Here is a 24,690-nt window from a genome sequence, read left to right as displayed (position 1 = left end):
AGTGAAAAGCATGCAAGGATTAGAGTGAATTGAAAATGATGTGGTAAACCTATTATACATAATCTTTGTTTCCTGCGTCAGTGATGTAGCTTCAGGAAACAGAAGAAGAAAGGCTCATCCACTCGTATACACACACACACACATATATATATATATATATTTTTTTTTTTTTTTTTTTTATACTTTGTCGCTGTCTTCCGCGGAAATGGTGAAGAGCTTGTAGATTTATGTGCTGAAAAAGGACTGATGATTGGGAATACCTGGTTTAAAAAGCGAGATATACATAAGTATACTTATGTAAGTAGGAGAGATGGCCAGAGAGCGTTATTGGATTACGTGTTAATTGACAGGCGTGCGAAAGAGAGACTTTTGGATGTTAATGTGCTGAGAGGTGCAACTGGAGGGATGTCTGATCATTATCTTGTGGAGGCTAAGGTGAAGATTTGTATGGGTTTTCAGAAAAGAAGAGTGAATGTTGGGGTGAAGAGGGTGGTGAGAGTAAGTGAGCTTGAGAAGGAGACCTGTGTGAGGAAGTACCAGGAGAGACTGAGTACAGAATGGAAAAAGGTGAGAACAATGGAAGCAAGGGGAGTGGGGGAGGAATGGGATGTATTTAGGGAATCAGTGATGGATTGCGCAAAAGATGCTTGTGGCATGAGAAGAGTGGGAGGTGGGTTGATTAGAAAGGGTAGTGAGTGGTGGGATGAAGAAGTAAGAGTATTAGTGAAAGAGAAGAGAGAGGCATTTGGACGATTTTTGCAGGGAAAAAATGCAATTGAGTGGGAGATGTATAAAAGAAAGAGACAGGAGGTCAAGAGAAAGGTGCAAGAGGTGAAAAAAAGGGCAAATGAGAGTTGGGGTGAGAGAGTATCATTAAATTTTAGAGAGAATAAAAAGATGTTCTGGAAGGAGGTAAATATATATATATATATATATATATATATATATATATATATATATATATATATATATATATATATATATATATATAATTTTTTTTTTTGCTTTGTCGCTGTCTCCCGCGTTTGCGAGGTAGCGCAAAGAAACAGACGAAAGAAATGGCCCAACCCACCCCCATACACATGTATATACATACACGTCCACACATGCAAGTATACATACCTACACAGCTTTCCATGATTTACCCCAGACGCTTCACATGCCCTGATTCAATCCACTGACAGCACGTCAACCCCGGTATACCACATCAATCCAATTCACTCTATTCCTTGCCCTCCTTTCACCATCCTGCATGTTCAGGCCCCGATCACACAAAATCTTTTTCACTCCATCTTTCCACCTCCAATTTGGTCTCCCACTTCTCCTCTTTCCCTCCACCTCCGACACATATATCCTCTTGGTCAATCTTTCCTCACTCATTCTCTCCATGTGCCCAAACCATTTCAAAACACCCTCTTCTGCTCTCTCAACCATGCTCTTTTTATTTCCACACATCTCTTTTACCCTTACGTTACTTACTCGATCAAACCACCTCACACCACACATTGTCCTCAAACATCTCATTTCCAGCACATCCATCCTCCTGCGCACAACTCTATCGATAGCCCACGCCTCGCAACCATACAACATTGTTGGAACCACTATTCCTTCAAACATAGCCATTTTTGCTTTCTGAGATAATGTTCTCGACTTCCACACATTCTTCAAGGCTCCCAGAATTTTTGCCGCCCCCCCCATGATCCACTTCCACTTCCATGGTTCCATCCGCTGCCAGATCCACTCCCAGATATCTAAAGCACTTTACTTCCTCCAGTTTTTCTCCATTCAAACTTACCTCCCAATTGACTTGACCCTCAACCCTACTGTACCTAATAACCTTGCTCTTATTCACATTTACTCTTAACTTTCTTCTTTCACACACTTTACCAAACTCAGTCACCAGTCATATTTACATAATTACATATATATATATATATATATATATATATATATATATATATATATATATATATATAGATATATATATATATATATTTTTTTTTTTTTTTTTAAACTATTTGCCATTTCCCGCGTTAGCGAGGTAGCGCTAAGAACAGAGGACTGGGCCTTTTTTGGAATATCCTCAACTGGCCCCCTCTGTTCCTTCTTTTGGAAAATTTAAAAAAAAAAACGAGAGGGGAGGATTTCCAGCCCCCGCTCCCTCCCCTTTTAGTCGCCTTCTACGACACGCAGGGAATACGTGGGAAGTATTCTTAATCCCCTATCCCCAGGGATATATATATATATATATATATATATATATATATATATATATATATATATATATATATACATAGAGAGAGAGAGAGAGAGAGAGAGAGAGAGAGAGAGAGAAGCAAATGGATTTGTATGTAGCATTTGTGGATCTGGAGAAGGCATATGACAGAGTTGATAGAGATGCTCTGTGGAAGGTATTAAGAATGTATGGTGTGGGAGGCAAATTGTTAAAAGCAGTGAAAAGTTTTTCATCGAGGATGTAAGGCGTGTGTACGTGTAGGAAAAGAGAAAGTAATTGGTTCTTAGTGAATGTGGGTTTGCGGCAGGGGTGTGTGATGTCTCCATGGTTGTTTAATTTTTTTATGGATGGGGTTGTTAGGGAGGTGAGTGCAAGGGTTTTGGAGGGAGGGGCAAGTATGCTGTCTGTTGTGGATGAGAGAGCTTGGGAGGTGAGTCAGTTGTTGTTCGCTGATGATACAGTGCTGGTGGCTGATTCATATGAGAAACTGCAGGAGCTGGTGACTTGAGTTTGGTAAAGTGTGTGAGGGGGGAAAGTTGAGAGTGGGTGTGAATAAGAGCAAGGTTATTAGGTGCGGTGGGGTTGAGGGTCAAGTCAGTTGGGAGGTGGGTTTGAATAGAGAAGAACTGGAGGAAGTGAAGTGTTTTAGATATCTGGGAGTGGATCTGGCAGCGGATGGAACCATGGAAGCGGAAGTGAATCATAGGGTGGGGGAGGGGGCGAAAATTTTGGGAGCATTGAAGAATGTGTGGAAGTCGAGAACGTTGTCTTGGAGGGCGGGGGTGGGTGTGTTTGAAGGAGTGGTGGTTCCGGCAATGTTGTGTGGTTGCGAGGCGTGGGCTATGGGTGGGGTTGTACAGAGGAGGGTGGATGTGCTGGAAATGGGATGTTTGAGGACAATGTGTGGTGTGAGGTGGTTTGGTCGGGTGAGTGATGGTAGGGTGGGGGAGGTGTGTGGTAGTAAGGGGAGTGTGGTTGAGAGAGCAGGGGAGGGTGTTTAGGAGGTGGTTTGGTCATATGGAGAGAATGAGTGAGGAGAGATTGACCAAGAGGATATATGTGTCAGAGGTGGAGGGAACGAGGAGAGGTGAGAGACCAAATTGGAGGTGGAAGGATGGAGTGAAGGGGGTTTTGAGTGAGCGGGGCCTGAACATGCAGGAGGGTGGGGGCGTGCAGGGAATGGAGTGGGTTGGAGCCATTTGGTGTACCGGGGTCGACGTGCTGTCAATGGATTGAACTGGGGCATGTGAAGCGTCTGGGGTGGACCGTGGAAAGTTCTGTGGGGCCTGGATGTGGAGGGGGAGCTGTGGTTTCGGTGCATTATTATGTGACAGCTGGAGACTGGGTGTGAACGAATGGGGCCTTTGTTGTCTTCCTAGCGCTACCTCGCGCACATGAGGGGGGAAGGGGTTGTTATTTCTTGTGTGGCAGGGTGGCGATGGGAATGAATAAAGGCAGACAGTATGAATTGTGTACATGTGTACATTTATGTATATGTCTGTGTGTGTATATATATGTATACGTTGAGATGTATAGGCATGTATATTTGCGTGTGTGGATGTGTATGTATATACATGTGTATGTGGGTGAGTTGGGCCATTCTTTCGTCTGTTTCCTTGTGCTACCTCGCTAACATGGGAGACAGCGACAAAGCAAAATAAATAGATAAATATATATATTATTATTTATTTATGCAGGAGTGTGAAAGGCGTGCAAGGAATAGAGTGAATTGCAACGATGTGGTATACCGGGGTGGACGTGCTGTCATTGAATTGAACCAGGGTATGTGAAGCATCTGTGGTAAACCATGGAAAGTTTTGTGGGGCCGGGATATGGAAAGGGAGCTGTGGTTTCAGTGCATTATACATGACAGCTAGAGACTGAGTGTGAATGAATGTGGTCTTTGCTGTCTTTTCCTAGCGCTACCTCGTGCGCGTGTGGGGGGATGGGGGCTGTCATTTCTTGTGTGGTGAGGGTAATGAATAAAGGCAGCAGGTATGAACTATGTACATGTGTATATATATGTATAAGTTGAAATGTATAGGTATGTATGTGTGCGTGTGTGGACGTGTATGTATATATATATATATATGTGTATGTGGTTGGGTTGGGCCATTCTTTCGTCTGTTTCCTTGCACCACCTTGCTAATGCGGGAGACAGTGACAAAGTATGATATTACAAATAGATAAATATAAGATATTATTGTTATTTATATTATTATTTTTAATCACCGTCTCCCACGTCAGTGAGGTAGCGCAAGGAAACAGATGAGGAATGACGCAAGCAACCCACATATGTATATACATAAATGCCCATACACACATATATACATACATACATACACATTTCAATGTATACATACATGTGCATACACATACATGTATACACATGTATATATTCATATGTTCATACTTGCGGCCATCATCCATTCCCATTGCCACCCTGCCATACACCATACATGAAATGGCATCTTCCCTCCAGCGAGATAGCTCCAGGAAAAGACAAAAGAGGCCACATTTGTGTGTGTGTGTGTGTCTTTCATCCACCAGCAAGCTCAGACCCTGATCACTTAAGATCTTTTTCACCCCATCCTTCCATCCTTAGTTTGGTTTCCCTGTTCTCCTTGTTCGCTACACTTCTGACACATGTATCTTCTTTGTGAACCTTTCATCATTCATTCTCTCTATATGATGAGACCATTTCTGCACACCCTATTCAGCTTCCTCAACCACACTCTTTTTATTACCACACCTCTCTCTTATCCTTTCATTGCTATCAAACCACCTGACACCACATGTTGTCTTCAAACATTTCATTTCCAACATACCCAGCTTTCTCTATAGTCTTATGTATAGCCCAAGCCTCACATCCATCTGATATTGTTGAGACTACCATGACTTGAAACATACCCATTTTTGCATTCCTAGATAATGACCTGTATTTCCAGCCACTCTCAGTTCTCCCTGAATCTTCACCTCTCCCCCCACCCTATGAGTCACTTTTGTTTCCATGGTTTCATAAATTGTTATGTCCCCTCCCAGGTATCAGAAACGCTTCACTTACTCCAAGTTTTCTTCATTTAAACTCACACCCCAACAAACCTGTTCCACAACTTTTCTAAGGCTAATAACCTTGCATTAACTCTCATCTTCATCCTTTCACACTCCCTTCCAAAGTCAGTCAACAACTTATTCAGTTCCACATGTGAATCTACCATCATTGCTGTATCATTAGCAAACAACAACTGACTCACTACTCACTACTCTCATCCCCTCTCTCCAAGACTAATTTTCTTCCCTCCTCTCCAAATTAAACACCCATGGTGGCATCACACACTCTTGCCACAGACTAGCCTTCCCTTGAAACCATTCACTCTCCTCTTTTCCTTCTTGTACACATGCCTTACTTTCTCGATTAAAACTTATCATTGATTTTAGCAACTTTCCTCTCATACCATATATTCTTAGAACCTTTCACAAGGCATCTCTTATTTACCCTATTGTATATTTTCTCCTGTTCCATAAATGCCATATGCAAATCCATCTGTTTCTCTAATTATCCACATCCACTACCACTTTATAAAAACCAAACTCTTTCTCTCTGATCTGATGCTCTGTGCATATGTTACTCCTTCAATCTCTACCTTACCATACAATTTACCAGGCACACTCAACGAACTTGTACCTCTGTAGTTTGAACACTCACATTTATCCCCCCTTTGGTCTTTAAATTGGCACTATACATGCATTCTACCAATCCTTAGATGCCTCACCATGATCCATAAATACGTTGAAAATGGTAACTAATCAATCAACAACACAGTCATCTCCATTCTTGATAAATTCAACAGCAAAGCCATCCACTCCAGCTGCCTTGCAACATTTCATTCTATGTAGGGCTTTCGTCACCTCTTCTCTCTTCACTAAAACCACTCTCCATGACTGTCTCACTTCGCACACCAACCTAATCCAGACACCCTGCATCTCCTACTTTATCATCAGTCACATTCAGCAGTCTTCCAGAATACTTGCTGTGCCTCCTCACTTCACCACTTCCTGTTAACACTTGCCATTTTGCCTTCTTCACTTTTCCTGTTTGTTTTCTAGTTTTTTTGCATGTTATTAACCTCCATCCAAAACATTTTATTCTCTGTAAAGTTCACTGATACCCTAACTCTCATTTGTCCTCTTGTTCACTTGTTCAACCCCTGCACCTTCTTTTTGATCTGCTGCTTTCTTGTATACATCCCACAATCATTTGCATTCTTCCGTGTAAGCACCACGCAAACTCATCCCTTTTCTCAATAGATATAGGTTTTATAAGATGAATTGAAAGAGCAGCAGTACCATGTGTATCATTGAAATTTCAGGAATGGTATTTGATAGAAAATTGACATGGGCTCCTCACTTTAAACTCATTAAAAGCACATGTCACACGGGACCACTAGTGGGCTTTGGCAGCAGTGAGGGGATTTTTTTTTATGCAGCCATTTTTTCTTGCATTGTTCTTGGAAGTTGATCCTGCTGTTGGTACCAGAGATGCTTTTGAGAATTATCACCAAGGAAGACAGCATCAGTAATGTCCTTAGAGAAAAGCATGAGTTCAAGAATTTTTTAATCAAGACAGGCTTGTGCTTGTGTAGTGTACCAAGATTGGTGAAGTGTTACATGGAGCTTGGGGAGGATGCATTACCGGCTCCTTTCCCCGTGTATGGGAAGCCAAAATTACTAACTCCATGGAAGTATGTGTGGAAAGTAGAGGTGCAAAGGGCTGATGAGTGCACTTTGTATGAAAACTATTTCATGTGGGTTCCTGGGATACTGGTATTTGGATAATGCTGTTCAGTTTTGATTCACAGTCTGTGTTGAAAGTAGAAGCTTGACCTGAAAAAATTAATTTTGTATGGTTTAGTTACATTAATAAAGGAAAATAACATTTACTCCATCTACTAGTATTTTGTTGCTTGTAGACAGTTGTTAAACCTTTGAGGAATGCTGTCAGTTAGGTTGAAGAGGAGCTCAGATGATAGAGGCCTGTTAATGGCCACTTCCAGCTTAGGGACAGATGAAGTGTCTCAGTCACGTAATTGGTGCTTGAGAATAGACCAGAGATTCTCAGTAGGATTGAGGTCTGAGTTACAACTTGGCTAATCATTAAAGCACAGCACTTCACAATCTTTTAACCACTCGTGTACACTTTTGGCACTGTGACAAGGGGCATCATCCTGCACAAAAATCTTGCTTAGGCTTTATCAAATGAATCAGATCAAACAACACTCAGGAGTTCTAATCACTGTACTGATTCATCATGATATTTCCAGGAAGAATTACTTGCTTCCCAGGTCCATGGTAACTGAAACACCCTAAACCGTTAGCGATACAGGGCTTTACAGTCTTAAATGTCTATTGAGGGAAGTGTGGGTCTGAGTACAGCAGTCAACATTATGGTAAAAGTAGCCTCATCTGACCCCAGAACACCCCTAGTTTCTGAATCCCCAAAACTGTACTTTTTACATGACTCTGTTCCCCATCTGCTACACCATCAAGAATGGCTTCTTGCAGGCGCAGTAGCTCTGAATGAGACATGGCTGAGGAGGTGCAGGATTTTCTTTGCTGCCGAAAGCCCATTGGTGGTCCCTGTTTGTTGAGCTGTCGAGTGTCTCATCATCACAAGTAATATCACACTGATCCATTGCATCCCATAGTTCAGAATGTTCAAGATTGCATTGTTAGAATCCATTCAAAGCATAGGAGTGTAGAATTCTTCTGGTGTCTTGGACATGTTGGTATCATCAGTGATGAAATAGAAGATAATGAGACTGAAGCAGCAGTGTCAAACGACTTATATTCAAAATTTGTATCCCAGTGATTTTGCAGGCAGAATGAAATTATTTTAATGAAAATGGCAAACTAGAAGGGACTTGGAAGTGCAAAAGAATAATAAACAGTGCAAGATAAAGAAAGGTGTTGAAGTATGGATTTCCTCTCTCAACAGGAATTACCATATTAAGACATTTCTTTTCTGTCTGACAGTTAGTCAGTCCCATTATGTAACACCTGCAATTGCAGTCCTACATTGAAACAGGTACCAGCAGAGAGCCAAAAATATAGGAGTTTCAGAGCCAAATATAGATTATATGATAGAAATGGATGAAGTAAAAGTATTGGAGAAATTTTATGGGAAAATGTGTATGTAGAATTATTTACAAACTTAAAGGGTGTGAAAATATTTGATTCTGTATACAAATAGACCTTTTATGATAGACAAGGTATGTTCTTGAAGAAAATTTCATGAGCGATAAAGTCTGTTAAATAGGTGCTTATGGAAATGCGTTCCTGACAATGTCAGTTCATACTCTCTGTAAATGTTATAGAATGGTTTTCTTTGGTAATGATAATGGCACTACTAGTGTTGTTATGGTGTTTTATTGATAGAACAAGATATTATTGAAATGATTACCATGTGAAACTAAATTTTACCAGAATTTCATGTTGGAGCTTGCTGTGTTGTTTATCACCACTTCTGCACTCCAGCAGCACACCTGCTCTCCATCATCTTCAACAGCTTATTCCTTGTGCAGGAAACCTTTATTGCTACTAAGGGCATGGTGGACTAGCTGGTTCTTTTTATCATTTCACTGTTATAACACCAGGGTGCTTTCTTAGAAATTGGTTTTGGGTTAATTATAGATAAATGAATGAAATATACATTTCTAAATTTTTACTTATTTGTGCTGGAAAGCACTGAATAGTCAAACCATTGGGTTCTAACACTTCCCAAGTTCCACAGAATCACTCATATCAGAATTAATGCTTGCTGAAGCATCTTTATGTGGTAGTATGCAGTTGGGGCTTGGAATTAAATAAAGTGGGTTTTCAAGGTGAATATGGTAAAGTACCATTTAGATATGTACTTGACATAAATAAGTTCAGGACCTTGTGGTGAGCTGAGCCAAAGCCAGGTCAAAAGTGTCTCTCAAGTATCAGGACCACAAAAGGGGTTTTTTGTAGTAAAGATTGGTACCCAGTGCCAGGATGCTTAACACATCATTTGTTAGGCAGTCAATTTTGGACTTGAAACCCAGTTTCGAGCTTTGAATTGCTTTGTGTAAAAGCAGAAATCACTACACCTTTTCCCCAGTTTTAGGGAGAGTATTAATTTAGGTATGATTGTGGAATGATATGCGATCATAAAAGATGTCACCTTTTTTCAGCTAGGTCTCTCTTAGAAAGCACCCCAGAATTTTGGATGAGAGATTTGAGATATAGACAAAGGAACACAAGGTTGAGTTAGTAGATTTGAAAAAGAGCGAAGATTAAGGGAGTATTGCATGATAGAATTATGATTAAGGCTCTTACAACATTTGAAACTCTTTTACTTCAGCTGACTATTTGCTATAATACTTGTTTAAAAGAAATGGTTACTTCTTTTCCTCTGAACTGTACTTGACTGATTTTCTCTAGTGTCAGTTTTTCTTGATCCTCACGTTTGTTATACTTTCTTCTTGACTCAGCCCAACCAATCTATTTTATATGTACCAAGGAGGGTGATGAAAATCTGTCATACAGAAAACTGATTGAAATTAAGACATTTAGAGCAAAGGAGTCTCAGAATGCACTGGATACGTACAAATTTTCAAATGCCTTTAGGGTTCAGACCTGAAAGCATACTATTATGTATTATATTCATTTCATCAGCAACTGTCCCTACTCTTTTGTTGAATCTTTGAAGCAGGGTTTGACATAAATGTCATCAGCAGTTGTGTGTTTGTCTGTGGCATCTACAATAACTACAGAGGTTTTACAAAAGAGTTCAACATGTTGGCTGCAGCTACACATTTGATTTGTTGTTGTTGAAAATGTTCCAGAGGTTGATTATTGACTAATGTGTGAAGGAAACAGCTTTATGATATGTTGTAAGATGGCAAATGGGGTTGGAAACATGGCGGAATATTAGGTATATACAAGTCCCTTATGGAGTTGTCTTCTGAACAGAATACTATTTGGAGTACATCTCTGTAAATGGGCTATCCTTGTTGATTACCATAAAAGAAAATTCATCCTTTGGAAAGGAAGACTTATGTTGTTTTATGTGTGTATGAGTGTGTGTTGCTCATCATGTAGCCATGACACAGCTCTAAAGTTTACTCCTGGGCTTTAGGAGGATGAGTCACCTGGTGTACGCAGAGTTCGGAGGGACCTTAATAAGGCCTCCATCAAATCTGAAACTTCCTCTAACGACTCCTCTGACCAAAACAAGGATCTTGATGACCCAGTAATTGGCCCGACCACTCGGCGTGCGTGGAATGATTGGTGCTCCAATTCATCTGTTGTAAATTCGTCCTCATCTGGTAAAACAACACCAAAAGGCTCATCATGCCGAAGCTCAGCGGACGAAAATGATGAAAATGTCAACAACGGAGCAACTCGTCACTCAAGTGCTGGAACAAGGAGGAGAAATACTCAGAGAAGAGCAGCTGCTTCCAAACCATCTATTGTGGATGATCCTGACCCTCCGGTGGCGGTGAGTCCATCCTCTCACCTTCCTCACTCATGATCCCTTTCTCAACCCCAACTCTATCTCCATATCTCATTTCTTTTCTTTTTCCTGTGAAGAATTTTTTGCCCTTTCCTGTATCCTTTCTCATCCTTCATTCTCTGGTGCATAGAAATTAATCTGCAAAAAATAACATTGTAAGTTCGTATTTTACCTCATGCATTTTGTAGGTTATATTGTGTGGAGTGTCTGCAAACCTTAAGATTGTTGCCACCTTAGGACCAGCATGTTATGGTATCTCATTCCTTACTAGTATAATGAACATTTGTAATTACTGTGCATTTGTCTCTTTAACAGTCTCGTGGTCCAAGACGCTCAGGTCTCAACAGCAGTAGACGAGGTGGAAAGCGATCACACAGGCCGGCTAAAAAACCCATTAAGATTAATGGTTTAGACCTTCTTCACACACAGACCCTACTTAGCACAAATGCAGATGGTTAGTAAAGCCATATAAAGACATTTTGATTATTAAAGCTTATACAGTTGTTTTTGACTTTGATAATTTCACCACTAAGGAAGAACAGGAAAGGAATTACATAGTTCCAAATATTCATGTCTTTGTAACTTTTCATTGAGACATTTGATCTTACAAAAGCAGTTGTTATAGAATCCACATTATGGTATAGTCATAGGCTGGAAAATGTAATTGTCTAAATTCTTAAATCTTGATAGAAAAAATTAACATTAGGGCATGTATGAATTATAATGTGTATATATGTATATGTCTGTGTATGTGTATGTATCTGTATGTATATGTGCACATATGGGCATTTATGTATATATATGTGTATGTGAGTAGATGGGCCATTCTTTGTTGTTTCCTGGCACTACCTCGGTGACACAGGAAACAGCGATTATGTATGAAAAAAAAATTAATGGTAATGCAGTATTAAGGGAAAAATATGTTTGAAAATGCCATGAGTCCCCCAACATAGAGACATATGACCTACAAACACCCATATATACAAATGAACTCAAAAGATATCGTGTATTACCTAGTCCCACACATAAACAATCTCTTGTGTTCACAAAACTATGGAACTATTTAAATATGCATTTTTTTGTAAAATGTTGCTTAATGTTTTATTATCTGTATTTATTTTAGAAACCATGATGCATTCCATTATCACAAGCAGGTATAAATATTTACTTTATTTCTATACATATTATTATTTTGTATATTTATCAACTTACAGATAGTTCAGCTAATGAACAAGGTCCAGGAACATAACCCTTTCATAAGTTGGGGACTCACAGTATAGATAAAATGATTGTATTTTTTTGTACATACCACAAAAAGAGCTTGAGCATCTCTGTACAGAACATTTATTGCCCACATAAAGTTTTTGATACTTTTGTATTTACTGCAGGGAAGTCAGCTACATATAAAGACCCTGCGCCTGGCTGTGTTGACCAAAAGCTGTCCCTGTTCACACCATCTAGTGTTAGTGGTACTGGTATCTTACGTCATGAGGAATTGCCCATCCCACCTTCTGATACCCCATATGCTTTAGAGGTGCTGCTTGATGTTTTCCGTCAGCAGTTCCTTAACATGTTAGAATCCATAAAAAAACCGGATTATAAGGATTTTGTGACACAGCAGATAGAGGCAGAGAAGGTAAGTGTGCTATCTGGCTTAAGTATATCTAATGAAGTGTTTGAAACTCTCATAACAATGTGTTTCATGAAAAATTTTCTCCCAGTATTTGATAATGGTACTTTTTTCATGTTTGGTATATAAGCACATTTTCCTTTGATATTGGTACGAAGATAATGCATTCCATTGCTTAGACTTAATGTTGATAATGTATTTAGGACCATTTATAGTATTCAGCCATGGCATTGAGTGCATTGAAATTTGATATCCATTTGTAGAGAGGTGTATTTTTTGTACTTTCTTATACTTATATATGTAAGATAGAATCTAACCAACTATTAATGATACATAGGAAAAGAACAAATCATTGAAGTCTCGGGCAGCACAACTAGAACGACAGATTAAAGTGCTTATAGACGACTCAGTGGCTCTTCTTAGGTCACGTATCTCTGAGCTTGGAATGACAGCAGCCAATCCAGAGGACCTTTTGAATAGAGCAAAGGTATGCATATATTTATATGTACCTTACATTTAGTTTAGGTAATAGAAAACAGTAATGCTTAGTTTTGTGCCTAGGTAAATAGGACTTAGATTTACCCTTTTCAGAAAATTATATTCTTTTTTCTATTCTGTGAATTTGAATAATGGACAATGACATGTGGGTATAATAAGAATTATATTATCATTTAAAGGTTGAAAATGTATGTGCATTATTTCTTTATTTGGATTCACTTTTATTAATAAACTGTGCCGGTGTCATGATTTAGATTGTCTTTAGGATGTGTAGATTTATGTGACCAAGTCATCAGTGAGAAATTTTGTCAGAAGTATTCGTTAGATTGATAGTAATTTATAACACCCATGTTCGTATGTTCTCACATGTTAGTTTCCATGTACCGGGAGTCAAATAATGATGGGTCTTGATAATTTTTGGTGAGATTTCCATTGCTTGTGATATTTAGTTCTGCTTTGAATTTGAAGATGAATTAAATTTGTGTATTGGTATTCACATCATAGTGCAAAAACTAAATTCTGCTATTTTATTATGATGGATTTTGTGTTAGTTTGTTATGGTTCTTGGATTAGATTCAGAGATGGAGTGATTTTTCATATATTCATTCATATGAATATAACCGATGTTACTGGATTATGCCAGTATGAGTTTGCATAAAGAAAGTAAAGTTCATGAGGGTATCTTTGTCAAGGGGGCTAGGTGAGGATATTCCCTCAAAGGTCCGGTCCTCTGTTCTTAACGCAACCCCGCTAATGTGGGAAATGGCGAATAGTATGAAAGAAAAAGAAAGAAAGATCTTTGTCAATGAATGAAAGGAGTACAATCTTGTTTGACTTTTCACTGTGAATAGGTCCATCATTTCCTTTCTACAGCCTTTGAGCTGTAGGAGCTCTATAAAAGCCACTATGGGATTTTTATGATAATTATGGTATGTCCAAAATGAATAACCTGCAATATGATTTCTTAAATGAGCTTTGTTTATATTTGCTGCATTTAATTATGTGAAATTACCCACTTCATATATCCTTAGTGTAGATTTCAAGATACTTGTTAATTGGATATATATATATATATATATATATATATCCAACCCACATACACATGTATGTACATACACATCCACACAGGCAAATATACATACCTATACATCTCAACGTATACATATATATATACACACACAGACATATGCATATGTACACATGTACATAATTCATACTGTCTGCCTTTATTCATTACCATCGCCACCCTGCCACACATGAAATAAGAACCCCCTCCCCCGCATGTGCGCGAGGTAGCGCAAGGAAAAGACAACAAAGGCCACATTCATTCACACTCAGTCTCTAGCTGTCATGTATAATGCACCGAAACCACAGCTCCCTTTCCACATCTAGGCCCCACATAACTTTCCATGGTTTACCCCAGACGCTTCACATGCCCTGGTTCAATCCATTAACAGCACGTCGACCCCGGTATACCACATCGTTCCAATTCACTCTATTCCTTGCATGCCTTTCACCCAATATTTAGTTTCTTATCAATGACAAGAATTAAGTTTGACTTATTTTTATATTGGTAGAGCTTGTCCAAGACTGCAACAGATTTTAGGGAAGGGAGCATCATATATGAAGTTCCCTAATGCAAGTTTATGTACTTATTTGATAGCAATGTTGGATAGCAAAGATATTTTTATGCATGTAGGGTTAGATGCATATTATTAATACCATAACAAGGAACTTAAAACACATATTCCTACCCTTTGATTATCAAAATTAATGTTAACTAAACACAGAAGTATTGTCCTCAGGAGATTGTTTGGCGACACAAAGAACTACAAGCCAATGTGTCATCACTTCAGCAGCAAGTAACATCAGCAGAGGAGGAACAAGACAAGCTAGTGAGGCTGCGACAACATGAAATCATCAACAAATATAGACGGAATGGACTTGTTAATGGAGTGAGTGGATTGAATTAACCTCATTTTTTATTTTTCCATTTTAGAAATTACTGTATATTTCTTCCACCACAGATGTACTGTTTATTAAAAAATTTATTGGTTTCATTTGCCTTTTGTTAACTAGTCTCTTCCTTCTATGACCCAAAAATTTTAGAGTTGCCTAATTTTCTTTGAAGTGTGTTCTTCTAGAGATTTTATTTTTTTACATGCCGTATTCAAGTTTTGTGATTATTATATTCTTTCCTAAACGTTTTCTTATTTCCTGCTTTACCGAGGGAGCATAGGAATAAATGACTGAGCTTTAAGAGGAAAAGTCCCTCTTTTTCTCCTTCCTCTCTTGTACCTTTTTCTGCCCAATCCCCTGTGATAACATTTGTAATTTAAATGACTTGTATTTATAGTCACTTATCCGTAGGGTTATTGATATTTATATGGCTGAAGTAGGTAATGATTTGGTTGATAATAAGGAAGTAAATTGGTATAGTATATAAAGACAGGGGAAGGAATGCTAAAGTTTTGTATGCCACAGTATGATATGCTCAGCTCTCTAAGTTTGACCTTGTATGAAGGCAAATGTGAATTAGTTTACTGTTTTGCAGATTTTATATTCTTCCGTAAATGAAAACATTGTTTAATATGTTTCAGGAATGGTTACTTTATTTATATTTACAGAGCCTAGATGTGTCTCATCTAACTCAGGAGTTCATCTTGCGAGAGATATCTCAGACATTGTCTCAGCGGAAAAAACTTCACACTCAGGTGTCTAGATTAGAGTCTGAAGTCAATAACTTGGAAAGTACAGCTCCAGATAGTGTCCGCACTGCCACTCCTACTCAGCGAGCTGATAAATCTCCTGGGAGACATAAGACAAGACACAGAAGTCGAAATCAGGAGTGGCCAAATATTCCTGATGTTGGGAAGATTGAGGAAAAGAACCCAGAGATCTTAGCTCAGAAGATTCTGGAAACTGGGAGACAGATTGAAGCAGGACGTATTCCTACCCTACCAGCAGGAACAGAAGTCAGAGTGCATGAAGGACGTTTACCTATTAGCATCGAAAATGTGCGTGGGCAACACCACGGAGAATCCAGACAGCCTGATTCACGATGTCAACCTCTGCAAATAGGGCAAGAATCTGGGCGAGTTGTGGTGCTTACCCCGAGATATGTGCCAAGTAATACATTGCCTGTGAAGGTTGAGTTGCCTCAACAGTCAGAGACGAAGTACCAACCACCCACAGCACGACCACCTTCTGAAAAGAACCAAAGACAATTCTCTATGATCCGTGCTCATGAACCTCCTAGAGTGGCAGACTTTGAAGACCGCCTGAAATTAATTATAACTAATGTTCTAAATGAGGACAAACCTCCAGCACAAGCAGTGCCTCCTAGACCGTCCCCTGTCCCACCTCAAGGACACTCTCCATATCAGTTGTCTGGGGCAACTAACCGCTCTGACTTCAAAAGGGAGAATCAGGAGAGAAGAGGAGAAATCCGAGAATTGCGGGAATTAAAAGAGTCAAAAGTTGGTCAGCCAGATTATACACAAGTATCGCCAGCCAAGCTAGCCCTTAGACGTCATCTTTCTCAAGAGAAACTTGCACTGGAAGGTGGTTCTGTAAGTGCTCACAAAACTCCTACCATTACAAGAAATGTGGGAGATCTTATAAGTGGTGAGGTTGAACGTACTTTAGAGATATCTTCTCCGTCAATCATCAACGCAGCAGTTGATATGACCATCTCAGGAAAGTCCATATCTCCACGCTCTAATTCCAGGATATCAAGGATAGTGGAAGAAAGCTATGGCAAACCCCACACTCCTGATAGCAGTGATGGTCGTCAACAGTCGCCAGCACTCAGGATGGTATACTCTCCTATTTCTCGACCCAATAGCACAGAAAGTATCCCTCCTACACCACATACTCCACAAGCAATGGAGGGCCTAATGTACCCAAGGGTAAAATCACCAAGGGGTCCTCAGTATGAGGAAAAGCCACACATGCCTCCACCAGTACCTTCACCAGGGAGAGATGGTTTAGAAGCACGTTTAGCTTCCATGTATGGCAACAAGTGTCCAACTTCTACCCCGCCCACCACCCAGGCCACCCCACCTCTACCTCCAGCAGGGCCTGCAGTGGTGGGAGAGGCTAGTAAGACTTGTAGTGTAACACTGCCAAGGAATGAGGTGTCGTCTGCTCCACACCACTTTAATGAAGTCCGAGGGTTGCCGGTAGATGGACCTGTGGAGGGTCTTGCTGCAACACTACATGCTCGCTTCATCAACAGACCCCATCTTCAAGCAAAGGTAAGCCTCTTCATATTTGATGTTCGTGTTAGAAAATAATGAAAATTCTTTTTAACTCATCTATTTGCTTGATATTTAGAACCAGGACAAAAAGAAAAAGTGATAGCAGTCTTTGCAGAGGGGTGAATCGGATATGTGATGAATACCTAAATTAACTCCTAATGATTCAAGCATTTGGCAAGAGTTGATATTAAGCTTGGTACACTAATAGTGAGATAATATGAATAAGGAGATCCTTCCAAAATGATGAATTACCTTCTAATGTATTATTGTAATGGAATGTTGTTGTGTGAGTAATTGAATCCTAAGTTATAAGAGGAGTTACATTCCATATGAAAAATTACTTCCTGTATGGATTGAACCAGAGCATTTGAAGTGACCAGGTTAAACCATGAAAAGTTCTATAAGGCCTGATTGTGGATAAGGAGCTGTGGTTTCAGAGAATGGATGCTGGCTTTGTTTGTCTGTTTCAGGCACTACCTTCATCCATTCCTGTTGCTACCCTGCCACACAGGAAATTGAACCAGAGCATTTGAAGTGTCCAGGTTAAACCATGAAAAGTTCTATAAGGCCTGATTATGGATAGGGAATTGTGGTTTCAGAGAATGGATGCTGGCTTTGTTCGTCTGTTTCAGGCACTACCTTCATCCGTTCCTGTTGCTACCCCGCCACACAGGAAATAGCATATCCCCCCGCACATGCGGTAGTAGGGGGTTGTCATTTCATGTGTGACGGGGTGGCGACGGGAATGAATAAAGGCAGCAAGTATGAATTTATTTATTTATTTATTTTGCTTTGTCGCTGTCTCCTGCGTTAGCGAGGTAGCGCAAGGAAAGAGACGAAAGAATGGCCCAACCCACCCACATATACATGTATATACATACACGTCCACACACGCAAATATACATACCTATACATCTCAAGTATGAATTATGTACATGTATATATATATGTATATGTCTGTGTAAATAAAAAGAGCATGGTTGAGAGAGCAGAAGAGGGTGTTTTGAAATGGTTTGGGCACATGGAGAGAATGAGTGAGGAAAGATTGACCAAGAGGATATATGTGTCGGGGGTGGAGGGAACGAGGAGAAGTGGGAGACCAAATTGGAGGTGGAAAGATGGAGTGAAAAAGATTTTGAGTGAACGGGGCCTGAACATGCAGGAGGGTGAAAGGCGGGCAAGGAATAGAGTGAATTGGATCGATGTGGTATACCGGGGTTGACGTGCTGTCAATGGATTGAATCAGGGCATGTGAAGCGTCTGGGGTAAACCATGGAAAGTTGTGTGGGGCCTGGATGTGGAAAGGGAGCTGTGGTTTCGGTGCATTATTGCATGACAGCTGGAGACTGAGTGTGAATGAATGGGGCCTTTATTGTCTTTTCCTAGCACTACCTCGCACACATGAGGGGGGAGGGGGATGTTATTTCCATGTGTGGTGAGGTGGCGATGGGAATGAATAAAGGCAGACAGTGTGAATTGTGTGCATGTGTATATATGTATGTGTCTGTGTGTATATATATGTGTACATTGAGATGTATAGGTATGTATATTTGCGTGTGTGGACGTGTATGTGTATACATGTGTATGGGGGTGGGTTGGGCCATTTCTTTCGTCTGTTTCCTTGCGCTGCCTCACAAACGGGGGAGACAGCGACAAAGCAAAATAGATAAATAGATATGTCTGTGTATGTATATATATGTTTACGTTGAAATGTATAGGTATGTATATGTGCATTTGTGGATGTTTATGTATATACATGTGTATATGGGTGGGTTGGGTCATTCTTTAGTCTGTTTCCTTGCGCTACCTCGCTAACGCAGGAGACAGTGACAGAGTATAAAAAATATAAATAGATTATATATTGATAGGATACCCATGATTAGGGCCTCAGTTACTCATGCCTTCTCAGATGGGGGGGAGTTATTATAGGATTTGCCACTTTTTCATGAATAAGAAGCCCTCTTTGTGTTAACTTAGAACATATCAGACATCATTTCTTTCTATTTTTTTTCTTTCCAAAATTTGTAAGGTAGCCCCAGGAATAGACAAAGAAAATTCTTCATTTGCTCCCATCCATTTTCTAGCATATGTAATACACTTGACACCACAGACCCCTATCCTTATATAAGCAGGTCCCACAGACATTTATGTAGTTTCTACCAGCTGCTTCATCTGTTGATTAATGTTATATAGCATGATGAGACACACCACTGTAAATTGATGGAATATTCAGTATCATCTGATATGCTTTGTTGATATAGGTCAAAGAAGAGCCTGTAGAAGTAAGACCTGCGGAAGATGATCGGATGAAGCGGAAGATGCGGTCTCCACCTCCCATAACTACGGTCATCCCACCAAAGAAACAGCATTACTCTGAAGGTCTACCATCTTCCTCTAATCCTTCCTCCATTATGACTCCGCCACTGTCGAATGCCCCTGGATCTACTTTGTGTGTTGAGCCAAGCCTGTCGTCTTCCTTATCATCCTCCAGTAAACCCTCCATCATTGTCAGTCAGCCCATCATGAGCCAACTTAAGACAGAACCATTGGAAAAAAAAACTGATGGTAAGATTGTCTTTATAAGATTCAGATTGCAAATATAATTGTTCTCCCTAAAAATTTTCTGAATATTGCTACTGCTTAAGGTTAATGTTTTAGATTAATTTATTTCTATTAAAGTACTTCTTATTTTTAGTGTAAATTTTCATATCTATGCTTGTCTCAGAGGATAGACTTCTAGAATTTGATTATATTTAGTTTTTTCTTGATCTTCCTATGGCCCCTGAGTTGTGTAGCTCCACATTCTGTTGACTCTTTCATATGTTGCTGTTTGCAGTACCTTGCTTTACTATGCAGTCATTACTATGATGCACCATATCTCCCCCCATCCCCCTTTCTCACATGCATCATTGTTGTCACGACAGTAGGACGCTTGACTCTGTGCCTTCCCTCCCTTTCTCCCTGACAGCCTGCATGTGGATACCATTATTCTCGTTACTATAGAATCATTTAAGCTCCCAATAAGGACATTAGTTTAGGAATCTTATTTGTCACTTTACCTGAATAGAACAATTTAAGGGTCATATTCCAAGCAAGTTCAATGGAAGTAACCCCATCACATTTGGCAGTCACCTCTAAGCCCCAACAAGTGGCTTCCTGTGTCCTGTCACAGTACGTAGTCATTCATTTTTGTTTCATACATCCCTTGCAGTTATTTAGGTCTGAAATTTGTTTTCATCCCTTAGAAATAAGTTCCCCTTTGAGAAAGTAGAAAAAAAAAAAATGTTCATTATGAAATTTTGGATATATTAGATATTTTTGACAAAATCCTTGGAAGTCACTGAAGTTTTTCATCCCCATGTGATCATGTATTAGCTTGTTGTACACTCTAGTTACAGTAAAAGATGAGAAGAAACTGTTAGGACAATACTTGGGAACAGGCTTGTAGCTGACTCATTGTATTGTCTCAAGTTTACCTTGTTAATAATGGATATACTTCTATTGCTTTTAGTCATGCTCGGAAAATGTATTTTGAATTTTGTGAGACAGCCCATTTATTTATATTTTGATTTTTATTACTTATTTTTTTGTTTTCATGTGTTTATATGGTAGGTAGTTGTTGGTAGGCAGCCAACGACCAGGGAGATATATTACCAGTACTACCCACCTGTGTATCAGGAGGGTTAGTGACATCTGCATAGTGAGCCAGCACTTTAGTGGTTGTCAAGTTGCACCCCTCTAACTGAAGTAGCTGTCTTTCCTTTCTGCCTCACTAACATGTGGAATACTGGCATTCTGTCCACAAACATACAATCTTTCCTTGTCATTATGGCACTTGACAACTTTTATCTCATGCAGCTCATTCTTTGTACCTCTAGATTTCCCTGTGGTGAGCACTATGTGCTAGCCCTACCTTTTGGCAAAATGGTAGGAGCAGTGGATAGAAGTAGTAATAAGGAACATTTAGGCAGGAGCATTAGGTAGTAGTAGGTAGGATCATTAGATAGAAGTAGTCATTAGGAACATTAGGTAGGAGCCTTTCTAAACATTGCACTAGACTTGTCCTCTGCTAGTGGCCTGTTAAGGGTGAGGCTGTAAAGGCTAAGAAGCAGCACTAGCGTTCTTTTAAGTTTTAGAGACTCTTACTGTGGCCACCCCTTGAGGTAGTTCCAATTGGAACAGGCTTCAGAGATATAGATAGATATGTGTTTACTTTGGTCATTTCACATCTTATGTAAAAGCTGATGAAATTAAACAGCCTGGACTTGAAGCAGCTCTATCTGTAGAGATGCAGTGCAGTGAATGAGGTGTCTGATTAGTCTTGGTTTGTGGGCTCTTCCCTGGAGAACTTTAGGCAGTAAATGGCTTATGATTTCGGAAGTGATTTGGGACTGATGGTTACTGAACTTCAATTCCTGTCAGTCAATCCAAGTCTTCATGGTTTTTCTTGATTAAACACAAAATTCTTTATAAAACTTAAAGCATATTTTCAGAAAGTTAGTTAAAGATCACTCAGATTTCCAACCCAATGCATGGAGGTCTCATCTGATTTGGAAGTGGTGACAGAATTGGTACCCTGGTGATAATGTTACATGATCCTTCATGCTGAACAACATTGGTACACTTTGATATTTCTCACTGCCTTTATTACTTTATGAAATTGCTATCTTTATTCAAGTATTATGTCTTTCACAAGATTATAGTTTTATTCTGCTTATCCAAATCATGATACTAGAAAGGATAGGAACATTATTAATGTTTCTCATCTTTCATTAACATTGTAACAGATTTAAAATCCAGACAAAACAGAGCATTCAGAATAATCACTGGCTATTCATTCATTTCATTTAATCACTGGCTGTTCATTCTTTTCATTGATCACTGGCTGCTCACTCATTTCACTTATACTTACTCTTTTCACAAAAGCAAACCTGATGAGAGCCAAGGCCACCTTTATATGCGCTCAGTTCCTATTTTTTTACATGCACATTGATTATTATGAATGAAATGGATATATATTGTGCAGTATTACACAATGAACACTAAATGATATCCAGAGTACTGTGAAGTTCATTTTTTACCGTCAGACTATGCTTAGAAAAATTCTAGCTCTTTACTGTCATCTATTTCCAAAGTCCTCCATCTCTCCAGGGTTGCATAAAGAGAAATGTAGGTTATAGTTGTTACATAATTTCGTGCTTATGTATTAGGGTAGTGGGGATGCTGATGGATTATTCCATATTAGCAATCTCGTGATTTTGGTAAAATCATTCTCTGATTTCTTCACACTTCTCATATTATTCTTCTTCACTTTCCTCACTAATTGATACAAATGATAAATGTAGTTCATCATTTAGGTCAGATCATCAAATGGTCTACATATTGTTCATGAGATCATCATATTCACACAACCTGGTGATTATAGAAGTATTAAGGTCAGGTCATCCAAAAGTCTACATATTATTCATGAGGTCATTGTGTTCACACAACCTGGTGATTATAGAAGTACTGGAGCTCAGTGTCTTTTACACTTGCTTGGCAGTGGAAGAGACCTCTGTAGGCTACTGATATCTTAAACAGCTGGGTATTGAAATAAAGTTAGGAAAACCAAAAAGTTCACAGATGCTAGCTACCTTTCTGTAGGAAAATGTGCATGGATTTTGCCCACGGTATAGGTGGAAAAGGAAAATTTTTACTGTTCTGTTCTGACAAAAGTGGCTTGACCCTGACATGGGATGGGCTAGCCCAACTGCTCCCGTAAAGTATCTATCCCCAGAAATTGCTAATCTTTTATGGGCCAGTGAGTTAGCTTTCACAAGAGGAGGAAGCATTTGCTTCACTCTACAAGGGTCTCTTTATAGCTGCAGCATGTATTGACCACCAGAAAAGTACAGGAAAGTCAGTACCATCAGCACCATGTATCAGAATGGGTGGGTGATTATATGTCTTTTGAGTTCAATGAATAGTCTTTTCATACTGAAAAAAATTTCTATATTGGATGGAGAAAGGACATGTTCTATTTTTGAATGGAATTATTTTAGAATACTTAAGGAATTCATCATTGCACCATTGCTTCTAAATGGTGACTAAACAGAAATAGATCAGGACAGTAAAGCAATTGGTGCTGTGATGAAAGTTTAGCTGAATTGATATTCATGATAAGATAGGGCTTGGTAAATGGACTTATCTTCTTGGAATACATTTTGATAGCCTGGATATAGAATTTTTATATATTTATATTTCTGAAAGGGACCTGTTAATTGATGAGTAATTATCCAGTGATTGTCATCAATTTCAGCCAAACATGTACATGTTGCAAACATGACAGTTGATGAAATTTTGGTACAATGGTTAATTTACCTGCCATTTATAGTGTTGTATGCATGATATAGTAGACACTTAGGAAACACTTTGTCCATCATTGTCATCATTTCTCTGTCTGTCGTCTGTTCATTTGTCCATTGTCCATACGTCTTTCCATCATCCATCTGTCTGTCCTTCATCAGGAGTTGCACTTTACCCTGCAAGTTAACCTTGGTCAGAACTTTATAAGTCCAAATTGGGTATTTGCAAAACTTTTTGCAATTGTTTCCCAGCATCTAAGGAACTGAATGGCTTAAGAACCAAAGGTTTGCTATGGATTTTGCTTAAGTTGAGCCTTTTATAAAAGGGTTTAGCATTAAACAGCTTAGTGAATGACTTATGATAATTCCATCATTGGCCATGGAATATTAATCAGTAGCATTTTCCAAAATTTATTTCACTCCTAATTACTGCTGTATTGCAGGCAATACAAGTGTTTCTTAGAACACCATAGTAGTTATAGGTATGTTAACATTTTGTTAATGAACATTATTTTTGTATCATGTTTTGTAGACTGCATTGGTGCCTCCTTTGTCCTTTTGTGTTTTTTTCAGAATAGTTTTATGAAAGGCTTATTGTTCCCAAATTGATATATGTTTCTGTCAAGAAGCAGCAAGCAGACTGAAATTTGACCTTAGTTATTCAGTTACAAAGTAAGAATATTGGATATATCATGAACATGTGTCTCCTGTGCTTTGCCTTGGCATTACTCCATTCCCAGACTGACAGTAATTTTGATTTGAAGTTGAAAGCTAAGTCTGTCATAGATAAATCAGTTTTTAACTAGGCCTTAATATATTTTAGATAGGTTTATGTATGTTATTTTAAGTATAGTATTTCTGGTGATGATTTGATATTTATTAGTCTCAAAAGAAATGTTTGTTCATGTTTGAAAGGAAAGCATATGAAATTTAGAAACATACAGGAACTTTAGAGTGGAGTGTTAATGCTTTGAAACTACTCCAGAAATTGCAACAACAGTTTTGACCACCTTTCATTTGTGACTTTTAACTAGATCAGACAGCCTAGCAATAGATGTGTTGCAGTTCAGTAATTGAGAAATCATTTCTTGCTGCTTCAAGAAACTCCTGTTGAGATGGATGTAATTTTATTTTTTATTATACTTTGTCGCTGTCTCCCGCATTAGTGAGGTAGCGCAAGG

At 39.0% G+C, this 24,690-nt stretch overlaps 1 protein-coding gene across 5 annotated transcripts in view; it reads left to right on the top strand.

Annotated features, from left to right (window-relative positions):
- Positions 1-24,690, top strand: part of gpp (DOT1 like histone lysine methyltransferase grappa) — a 277,074-nt gene that overhangs the window by 214,545 nt on the left and 37,839 nt on the right. For 4 of the 5 annotated variants that reach the window (XM_071666497.1, XM_071666495.1, XM_071666498.1 and 1 more), the window contains 7 exons: positions 10,398-10,760; positions 11,091-11,229; positions 12,164-12,411; positions 12,743-12,892; positions 14,709-14,858; positions 15,531-17,162; positions 19,427-19,730. In XM_071666497.1, the coding sequence (XP_071522598.1) occupies positions 10,398-10,760; positions 11,091-11,229; positions 12,164-12,411; positions 12,743-12,892; positions 14,709-14,858; positions 15,531-17,162; positions 19,427-19,730 (2,986 nt within the window). The remainder of the gene's footprint in view (positions 1-10,397; positions 10,761-11,090; positions 11,230-12,163; positions 12,412-12,742; positions 12,893-14,708; positions 14,859-15,530; positions 17,163-19,426; positions 19,731-24,690) is intronic. The other variant, XM_071666499.1, reaches the window with a different exon arrangement.

The sequence above is a fragment of the Panulirus ornatus genome, chromosome 11, assembly GCF_036320965.1.
Source record: "Panulirus ornatus isolate Po-2019 chromosome 11, ASM3632096v1, whole genome shotgun sequence".
NCBI lineage: Eukaryota > Metazoa > Arthropoda > Malacostraca > Decapoda > Palinuridae > Panulirus > Panulirus ornatus.
Note: the sequence above shows the minus strand (reverse complement) of the source record. Positions and strands in the feature narration are given on the sequence as shown.